The following is a 10,299-nucleotide window of genomic DNA, read 5'->3' on the forward strand; positions in this document are numbered from 1 at the left end:
GCCCAGTGGGAGAGGGTGGCATCTCTCCTCCCACCTCCCTCTCTCCAGGCATATGCTGCAGTGCTCGCGTGCAGGCAGCTGGAGGGAATCAGAGGAGCCGCTTTGAGAAAATCTGGGCAAAGACAAGGGAAAAAAAAAAAAATCCTGGGACCTGGCAAGATCCTACGCAAGTTTCCATGAGAAATCCGACGTGGCCATCCAGCCCGTCTGTGCTGGAGCGTTCCCAGGCCTCTCCCAGGGTCAGCAGCGTTGCCAATGCCCACCCAACTTTCGGCAGAGCCCTGACCAAGCCTGGTCTCCTGCCCGCGGCTCCAGCGGCTCCTGATCCCCTTTTCCCTCCCTGCTGCCAGTCCCAGCCGCCCTGGGAGCTGCCTGCCTCCCGTTGCTCCCGTGACATATTTATTGTTATCAGTTTAGTCTTTAATTTCCTTTGTTTCAGAATATCTGACAGCGCAATTAAGAAGGCCCGAAGGGAAGCGTGTGTGCTCGGTCATCAGACCTGCGGTTACCGTCTGTCTGGAAGCGGTGCTGGAGCGGGGCTTGGGAACAGCTGCCAGGCTTCCAGGCTTGTTTTCATTTTCTAAGAGGTTAACTGAGAGCCCGACGCGAAGAGACACCCGTACACACCCAGAAAGCCCGCCACACACACGGAACCACACGCACCCGTACGGAAACACACACATAAACACAGATGTGGGCCGGCACGGGGACATGTAAACACAGCCCTGTGCGGAACCAGCCCCGGCAACGCGGGATGGGACCTGTCTCATCCCGACTTTTCACAGGTCTTGGTGTGGCAGGACGGGGCTGAGGCGCGGGGAGCGAAGTTGCACCCTGCACCTCCAATCCATGAAGTGCGGCTTGTCCTGCCCCGGCTCCGGCGCGGCACGGCAGGGCAGGGCAGGGCAGCTCCCTCCCGCTGCTCGGCCGAGACCTTCTGGGGGAAGAGCCCGGTCACAGTAGCTGTGAAGAGGCACAGCTGGGGCTTGTTTCCTCCCAGGCTTGGCTGCAAGGCGAGCATGCGAGGATGTGGATGCGCCTGGGGTCGGGGCTGCCGAGCTCTCCCCGCCGGCACCGGGAGCCGGGCTGGGCCCCTCTGCCCAGGAGTGCTGCAGTGGGCAAAGGAAACTTAAATCTTAGTTACAGCAGGGTTAAGAAAGGAGATCCTTTCACTTTGTCCCTAGGGACTGGTAAATCCTGAGGGGCTGCAGCTCCTGGTGTCCTGGAGACTGGTGGCACTGGGATGATGGGGCCCGTGGCACTGGGGTGATGGGGACTGGTGCTGGAGGCTGCTGGGATGATTTGGACCAATGTATCAGGGTGATGGGGGCCAGTGGTGTCAGGATAATGGTGACCAGTGATGGAACCAAAGGTGTCAGGGTGTGAGGCCAGGGTGATGAGCACCTCAAAGAGCCAGGGCTGCCCCACAGCAGGCTGCCCCACAGCAGCACCAAGGTGGGGCATTTGCCAGCGCAATTTGGCAACACCAAGGTGGGGTGACAACAGCTTCCGCATGGAAAACCCCATCCCAGAGCCTGGCAGGCATCTCACCAGGGCTGACAGGAAGAGACAGACTTTGCCCACCCATCGCTGCCCTTTCTGCCCCAACAGCAGAGCCCATGTGGGAAATGCCAGGCTGGGAAATAAAAACAAGGAGAAATCTTTCTAGGAGCAGGTTTGTGCCTCACAATGCCCAGCTGCAGAGAAGGAGAAGCTCCAGTGGCTTTTAAGGGCTGGGCTCATGCTGCTGCCGTGGGGCCTCGTTTGCAGCTTGCTCCTCTCCCACTCCTGTCTTCACAAGACGTGTAGGAACTTCCTATCTCTGGAGCCTCGGGCCCTTAGTCAAATTTGGTTGGCAGCCACAGGCGCGCACACGCTCGCCCGGCGGGATTGCACGCACACCTTGTTTTCTTAGGAAACAAGAGGGGAGCGTGACCCAGGCCGGGTAGCGCTTCATTCTGCTGTAATAAATTAAAGTGTCAACTGTTCTGGCCCTAAAACCTGTCCCAGATGCAGTGAAAGCCAGGGGGGAAGCTTGGCATCCTCGTGGTGAGCTCAGCCAGGTGAGGGAGGTGTGGCCAAGTTCACTGGTACCCCAAAGTGCCCTTTGGGGCTCAATCCCTGCCTTGCTGTGGGCATGGGCTGGGGGTCCTCAGCAGAGGGGTCCTGCTGCTGTTGGGTGAAGCCCTGAGCAGTGAAATGAAGGGTGGGACATCCCCAGTTTTAACTGGGAGTGTTCCCCTCTTCCCCTGTGGTGCCACTGGACTGGAAGTGCTGCTGTTCCCTGGGGTTGGAAAGTGTGGGGACAGCAAAGAGCAGGGACAGACCCATCAGTCTCAGTCAGGGCTTTTGTCCATCTCCCCTTAATATTGAGAGTAATCTCTGCTTTCTTTTTCTCTGTTTCTCCAGGAATCTCCACTCCTTTTGCTGACTCCCTGAATTAGTCTTAGTGGGGAAAGGGGGCAGCAGGGACTCATCTTCCGCCAGAGCTGCACTGATGTGCAGCCAAAGGTGGCACAACCCACTGTGCCCCACAGAGCAGCAGGAGTGGCACAGGGGACACACTGGAAGAGGTGTGTGCCCTCTCAGCAGCCCTGGCTCCAGGGACCCTGGGGACCTGCCACAACTCCTGCTTGGTGCCACGGCTGGTCCTTCCTCACCATCCCCACCATCCCTGCCATCCTGGCGGGTCTCTCCCAGTGTTTGCTCTTCTGGGAGCCTGCTTGGGATTTGTTTCCAAACACTTTTCTTCCCATCTCTTCACCCTTGCCCCATCCCAAAGTGCTCTCCCTTTCATTAGGTGAGATATTTTCCTTGAGCCCTGATTTTCCCCTCAGGGCCAGGAATTATGTGGGTTTGGACCATCTGAAATGCTTTGTTAAGCAGATGTGTCTCAAACAGCTTCAATCTCACATGTCCTGCTGAATTTTGGGCTTTGGGCTCAGTCTTCAAAACAGATTCCACATCCCGTGAGACCCGAGCAGAGCAGGGGTGGGAGAGCCGGGATGTTCACTCCCTTTTGGGCACTGATGACCGGGTGCTCTGCATGCCGCAGGCTCCCAGGGCACTGAACACTTTATCGAGGCTCCTCCACCAGTGCCAAGCGCAGCCGGGGCTGCGGAAGTGCCCCGGTCTGTGTTGGAGGGCGATAGCGGTGCCGAGATAAGCCCGCTGTCAGATCCCCGGGGCTCGCCCAGCCCGCCGCTCCGAGGCGGCCCAAAGCGTCCCCTCCTCGGGGGAGAAGGGTCCCTAAGCCCCGTGCGGGGGCTCCCCAGCCAGCCCCAAGCTGGGGTGCAGCAAGGAGAGGCCTCTCCAGAGCTTCCACAGGGCTGGAGTTGACCCCGCTCCAAGCTCGCTCACCATGAGACTGAACACTTGCTGAGCAAAGCTGCCGACAAGGGTCTCTGGGGACCACTGGGGATGTGTCATCCCGCTCCCGAGCCAGCCCCGAGCTCCAGCGGTGTCACACAGAGAGTGGCTCTGCCGGGGGGTCCGGATCCCGGCCCCTGCCCTCCCCCTGCCTCTTGCGGGCCGGTGCCAGGTCCCCTGCTGGGCACGGGGGCGGCTCTCGGAGCCGGGTCCTGCGACAGAGGTTGTGTTCGTCTCGCCTCCAGCCCATTGTCTTGTTTATTTGTCACGGTTGGTCCCCAATTAGGAGTTTGGGCCGTTTGGGACAAGGGCTGTTTCTTCCCATGTGAACGTGCGGTTCCCGCTCCGCCGGGCTGTGATGTGGCCGGCGACCCGCAGGAGCATCTGCTATTGCAGCAACCGTGCCCGAATGCGTTTCAGATGGGCTCGGCTCTGCTCTCCGTGCTCGGGCGGGCGGCCAGCCCGGGATGGAGCCTCCAGCCGGCCCTCGGGATGCGATGTTCCCGTCCTCGGGGACCCGGCTTGGGGACCTGCTGGGGAGATCGTCACCAGCCAAACGCGTCTGGCCGGTGCCGAGCCTTGGGTACAGTCCTGCACGGGGAAGGGGCTCTGCCGTGGGCACCAAGGGGTCCGGCCCCAGCCTGGGTGCACACGGGGGAAGGCGGGACCCTGCACGAGGGATCTCTCAGGGAACGACCCGACCGCCACCCCCGGCTCTGCCGGTGAGGTCGGCCCCGCTTGGGATGCTCCCGCCGGCTCCGTGCCGGGGATGCAGCGCGGGTCACCCCGCGGAGGGGACGCGCAGCCGGCGGTGCCCCAGCCCCGCACCTGCCCCCGCGGACGGCAAGTCCCGTCTGGCCGCAGGCCCCGGGGCAGCGCAGGGCCCGTCCGGCCGGGTTCGCTCGGCGTCAGGCAGCACATGATCCGCGCCGCGGGGCCAAGGACTGAGGTCAGTCAGTCACACCCAGGCAGCGGCACTGACTTCACCGCGGGCAGGAGCAGCTCCTCACGTATCCCGCTCCCCGAAGGCAGCGCTGACCCGCCGCTCGGGGCCCGTGGTCAGGCCGCTCCGTTATCGGGGCGCGGGCATCGCTCCCATCGCAGCGGATAGCTCCCCGGAGCCCCGCCCGCCTCTCGTCCCGGCCAACATAGTTTCTCTGGTCCTGGGGCCGAAGGGGAGTCACTGACAGGGTCCTGCCGGTGCCGCTGGGGAAGCCGCAGAGCCGGTTCCTTCGCGGTGCTCCCGGTCCGGCTCGCGGGGCTGGCCCGCTTCCCCGGGGCGCCGGCTGGGTGGGATCAGCCGCTGGCTGAGGTAATCGAAAGCCCTTTCCATCTCTCCCGAGTGTGGGATGAGCAGAGCGGCGAGTCCCGCATCGCTGGGACGATGGCACGAGCAGGGGCCCGCCGGCCCCGACTCCAAAACCTCAGGGGAGAGTAGAGGAAGGGATCTGGAGAATTTGCTTGTCCACGCGTTTCCAGGGAAGGAAGAGTTAATCCCCCGCCTGCTGCTAATGAGCCTTAACTGGGAATGACCCGACACAGGGGAGAAGTGAACCCATTGTCCTCGCCTGCGTTTGACTGTCTTCCAGGGAGACTCATGAAAAGCAGAGCCGGGGCGTGAGTTCCCGATTTATGTCAGGAGGCAGTGATTTATTCTATTTATTTATTTTTGCCATCTGGTTGAGGAGGGATGTTGAACGCAAGCGTGAGAAATCCAGATGTGCACAGCTCCTCGCTCCCGCTCAGGACATCATCCCCAGCCCCGCCGAGCCCGACCCGGCTCCCGGGCCCTGACACCCCTCCAACTGCCCGGGGAGGGTTGGTGGCACCCCATGGCACCTGTCATATCCCTGGCGGGGATGGACTGTGGGTATTGACACAAGGAAAGGCTAAGTTTGGATGTCCAGCCCTGGATCTCCCAGCATAGGAAATGTTGGTCATATAATGCCGTGGTAACAATAGCCATGGGGACACCTGTGTGTCCCCACGGCAGGGTCAGGGTGCCATGGTGACAAGTGCTGCAGGACCTGGCCCTGGGGCATATCCTAAAGCAATGATGTCCTGCCCCACTCCTGTGTTTTTTGGGGGGTTGTATTGCTTTGGGTGCATTGTATCCCACAGTGCAAGAAGGAAACAGGCCCCACAAAAGGGTGGCAACCCCAAAATGGACATCCTCCAGGGTGGGGACACAGAGAACACCCAGGGTCCCTGCCCTGGGGGCAGGCTGGATTCACATCATGCATGAGGACACATCATGGCATCCAGGGGTGTCCCTGGGTGCCTCGGCTGTGGGATGGAGGAGCCTGTTCTGTTTTGGCATTCGTCCCTTCCATGAAGGGACAGCAAGGCCAGGATGCAAAGGGGCACTTCTGGCCCTGCTGTCACCACTGGTGCAGCACGAGGCTGCCACTGGTACAAGGCAGTGCCAGTCTGGGGTCAAACCCATGCCATGAAACCTCCCATAGCAGCCAGGAGACACAACTGGGCAGCACGACCCTGCAGGGCAGATGAAGAGGGGCTTAGGGGGCAACTTCTGAATTTCTGTGATGATCTTTAGGTCGGGGCTCCTCTGAGACACGAGAGATGATCACACAGGATCTTAGCTCATCCGCTTGCTGTCTCATGCCTGGGAGGTTTGGCCAGTGGCCCAAGGGCTCCGGAGGAGGAGGAAAATTTCATCATCCTGCTCTAACGTCTCAGCCTCTTGTTAACCGATACAGCCCCATGCGAGGCGCTCGCCGAGGACCGGGGCACTGATGCAGCCTTAGGTGGTCTTGGCCCCGGCAAAGTTCTGCTGAGCCTCTCCCAGCACAGCCTGGGAAGCGGCTGAGATTTTATCTGTCTGTGCCCTGCACCTCGCACATGCTCACTCAGCTCCCTCAGCCTCTTCCCAGCCTTTCTCTGCTTCCCCAGGAACTTCCAGGGTTGCCGGAGTGGGGGTCCCCACACCACGATGCTCCACACACTGGGATGCTCCCCTCACCGTGGTGGTGCCCATGCCAGGACAATCCCTGCACCACGATAGTCCCCACATCGTCATCCCAGCACTTCTGAGCGGCTGGTGAGCATCAATTTAAACGTTCCACCCCCCTGGTAAAATATATTTCCAATCAGCCATCCCATAGCAGGTGGGAAGGGAGGAAGTAACAAGGTGACAGGGGACCATGACCCACAGCGATGCCTTGAGGGGTTTTGGAGCAGCCCTGAGGGTGTTTTTGGGGAGCAGAGGTGTCTGAGGGTGAGCACGAAAGGGACCCAATGAATAGCAGCCAAATACAGTCTGTTTCTATTGGTTTATTTTAAAAAAGTAGGGCAAGAAGTATAAAAAAATAAATATTTAAATAGAATTCCAGGAATATATTACCACAAATCTTATTAATAATTATTAATTATTATTAACAATAAAATTATTAAAAGTCAGCTCTCAGTGCATGCTGGGCTTTCCATGGAGGCAATAAATAACCATCAAAGCCCGCTCTGGTGCCAGGAGCGAGCCAGCGCCACCTGCCACCGGCCTGGGGCCCGTCCCTGTGTCCCCACATCCCCGTGTCCCCATATCCCTCACCCATATGTCCCCATGTCCCCATGTCCCCGTGTACCATGTCCCCATGCCGGGGCTGTGTTCAGCCGTGCAAAGCCCAGCTCGTGGCCGTCAGTACATTCAGAGCTCTTCCAATGGGAAAAGCGCTTTTCTGAAGGAGAGGACGTTCCGTGCCCCGCCGTGCCTGCGCGGGGGGATGATGCTCCGCAGTGGGGTGACTGTCCCACACGGGTGGCCTTGTCCCAGATGGTGGGACCCAGCCCCAGCCAGCACAGCCACCGGTACCCTCAGCTTGGCTCCTTGCAGCCTTAAAATGTGCAGGGGGAGCACAGGTGTCCCCGTGTCCCCACGTCCCTGCCAGCCACCGCATCCCAATGTCCTTCCTCACAGTCCTCTTTCCAGGGAAGTGACAGCTTTCAGACGGTGCTCAAGGACACCTGTCCTGTTGCTCTCCGTGATGACACCGTCTGTGGGGGACAGAGTCCTGCCCTGCTGCCAGCTCCCACAGCTCCCCGCACGCCACGGGAGCACGAGGATGGCTGAGGCACACCCTGGGACCAGCCCGTGCCCCGGCATCTCCTCGGGGATGCGCTGCCCCGTCCTGCTGGATGCTGGCTCTGCTCCGCCCGCGACACTCCGGGCTCAACGTTCACCCCCTCAAGGGGCAATAAATTACCGGAGGGCAGACGGGGCCAGCGCAGGGTCCAGGTAATAAATAGGAAAGCGGGAATCCGGGAGGCAGCAGAGAGGCAGCGCAGGCGGGCCGGGCGCTCATGAGGGGCTGAGATGAGGTAGGAGGACACGTGCTGCCTGGCCGATGACCTGCACGTACTTCCTGAGCACCTGGCAGCCCTGCTGCTTCTTCTTGAAGGCGCTCTTGCCCTTGGAGCTGTCCCCATACCTGACGTCCACCTGGAAGATGTTGTAGTTCTTGCAGAGGAGGCAGGTGATGTTGGAGATGAGGCCTCGGGTGGTCTTGGTGGTGTTGTGGAGCCGCTCAAGGAGCTCTTTGGCCATGGGGTTGAGCTCCTCCTGGTCTCGTGTGATGTTTCCCAGTGAGGCGTTGAGGAAGGCGAAGAGCTTGTACATGGCCACCATCACCTCCTTCCTCTCGCTCGTCCGGTTGACGCGGAAGGCGGGGAAGAAGATGCCAGAGGGGTTGCAGAGTTTGTCACTCTCGCTGCTGAACGGTTCTCCCTGGCACTTCAGCTGGGAGGAGAGGGGAGCATCACCACGTGTCCCCTGTGTCTCCCCCGCCACCGTCCCCGCGGCGCCCCCAACCCTCCCCCTTAGTGCGCTTGTGGCTCAAACCCCCCCGTGACCCCTGACCATCCCCAAGCTCCACTCACGTAGAGGCTGAAGAGCTCCTGGGCGGTGGCGTTGAGCACGGCCACCTGCCTGCGGGTCTGCTCCTGCACGTTGGAGCGGCACAAGCCGTGGCTGGGGCAGCCGGAGCCGCTCAGCAGCAGCGCCCGGCCGGCCACGGGCCGCCGCTGCAGCAGGAGCAGGGCCACGAAGGGCACGACACCTGTGTGGGGAGAGAGGCCGGTGTCACGGCGGGGACAGGAGCGGGAGGTGGCCCATGGGGACCGCGCTGCCGCTGATGCAGAGAATCCACCGAGGGTGACCCCAGCTGCAGGCACCCGAAGGGAGAGTGTCCAGCTGGAGCGGGGACTCATCCCGCTTGGGTGTGTGTCCAGCCCAGCTGGAATCCCCGGACCCCCCACTCTGCCGCAGCTCCCATCCCGCTGCCGTCCCCCTCACCTGCCCCCCGGCCGGCGCTCCCCCGCTTCCCTTCCCGGCGGGGGGCCCCGCAGCATTCCCACATTTCGCAACCGGCCCGGTGGCGACCTGGCGGGTTTAATCAAACGTGCAAGGCGCTTTTTCCTCCGTTATCCTGGGCCGGGCGCTTCGGGAGCAAGGCCCCACCCCGACCCGGCTGACTCAGCGGGGCTCCCGCAAGGAAACCTGCTCTCGGCGTGCCCTCCCTCCTCCCTCCCGCCCCCGGCCCCACCGCCTGCCTCAGTTTCCCCGTCCGAGGAGTGGGCGCAGCGCCGAGGAGCCCTGAGGAGAGACGATGCAGCTGCCAGAGACTCCAGCCAGGAAATCCCTGGACGCGGAACAAGGGGACCCTTGAGCCTCCGGCAGCTGGGTCGCCCCGGCGTCCCCTCCTGAGAGCGGGGCGCTGCGACCCCCAATCCTCTGGGACTCCCCCAAACCGGGATCCATCCCTGTTCGGGGAGGCCAGACCGCCTCTGGAGCCCTAGCATGCTCTGGGCATCCTCGGGGAGGGTGGCCCGGCTGTCCCCGCTGCTGGGTGACCTGGGTGCCACCAGCAGGGCCCCGTCCAGGGTGGGGGTCCCGTGCCCCACTGCGGGGCTGTCGCCAGGCGAAGTCCCCGGGCAGGACGAGCGCCGAAGCCGCCCGCACTTGTCAGCTCCTCGGACATGCCGCCGGTGCCGGGTAATCCAAGCCCCGATTTATTTACCCTGCCCAGGTGGGAAAGGACTTACCTGGGCGTGTTCCGATCCCTGACCCGCCGCTCCCCTCCCTCACGGGACGGGGGAACCCTGCCTTCCCCGGGCCCCGGGTGTTCCCACGGGACGCAGATCCCCTGAGCCCTCTGAGCCCCTCTCGCTGTGTACCCCCGGCCGCTGCTCCTGAACATTTCACAGCTGGGCACAGCTCGGCACCCACGTGTGCCAGGGTCTGGGCGGGTGGGGGTCCCGGGTGGGTGCTGCCCCTGTGGGACCCCCCAGAACGGCTTCTGGGGTGGGGGCTGCTCCCTCCAACCCCCCTCCTGCACTTGGCAGCCTCCCCATCCTCCCAGCGCTCCCGACATGGCAGCGGCTCTCGGCATTGGGAGACCCAGAAGGAGGAAAAGCAGGAAGGGGGGGAAAAAAGTGTTTAAAAGTTAAAAAAAAAAAAAAAAATCCCCCCCTCCTTGAAATATTTTTTTTCCCTTGGAAGCATTTCCAGTTATATAAGTGTCCAGATGTTGGCTGCACCGCGCCAGCGCCGCGCTCCGCTCCCGCTGCCAATTCCCAGAGATGCTCATCCCGGGGGGGACCCAGCGCGGCGGGAGCCTCGTCCCGGCTCCAGCGGCGGCATCCAAGCGGGACCCGCCTGCACCCGAGCATCACCGGCAAAAGGAGGCGAGGGGGAGGAAAAAAGGGGGAGGGGGAGAAGGGGAAATAGTATCCCCAAAGTAGATTTTTTTTTTTTTTTACCTGCCGGCACGAACTTCATTGTGAGCCTCGTCCCGGGAGCGACTTAATAGGGATTGGTGTTGGCAGAGGAAGTTTTCAGAAATTCATGTTCATACTGGGGGACTTCTCGGGGTTTATATACCGGTCCGGCAGCCAGCCTGTGTTGTAAGAAGACGGGAG

At 61.7% G+C, this 10,299-nt stretch overlaps 1 protein-coding gene across 2 annotated transcripts; it reads right to left on the bottom strand.

Annotated features, from left to right (window-relative positions):
- Nucleotides 1-6,946: 6,946 nt before the first annotated feature.
- On the bottom strand, nt 6,947-8,867 carry LIF (LIF interleukin 6 family cytokine). Of its 2 annotated transcripts, XM_015643587.2 has the most exons (3): nt 8,675-8,867; nt 8,260-8,438; nt 6,947-8,119 (listed from the first exon to the last, which is right to left on the bottom strand). In XM_015643587.2, the coding sequence occupies exons 1-3, from the start codon at nt 8,736-8,738 to the stop codon at nt 7,682-7,684; spliced, it is 681 nt and encodes a 226-aa protein (XP_015499073.1). In that variant the 5' UTR covers nt 8,739-8,867; the 3' UTR covers nt 6,947-7,681. The 2 variants fall into 2 exon arrangements, with proteins under 2 accessions (XP_015499073.1, XP_015499071.1); XM_015643585.2 differs by lacking the exon at nt 8,675-8,867 and having other exon boundaries at nt 8,260-8,620.
- Nucleotides 8,868-10,299: the final 1,432 nt, after the last annotated feature.

The sequence above is a fragment of the Parus major genome, chromosome 15, assembly GCF_001522545.3.
Source record: "Parus major isolate Abel chromosome 15, Parus_major1.1, whole genome shotgun sequence".
NCBI lineage: Eukaryota > Metazoa > Chordata > Aves > Passeriformes > Paridae > Parus > Parus major.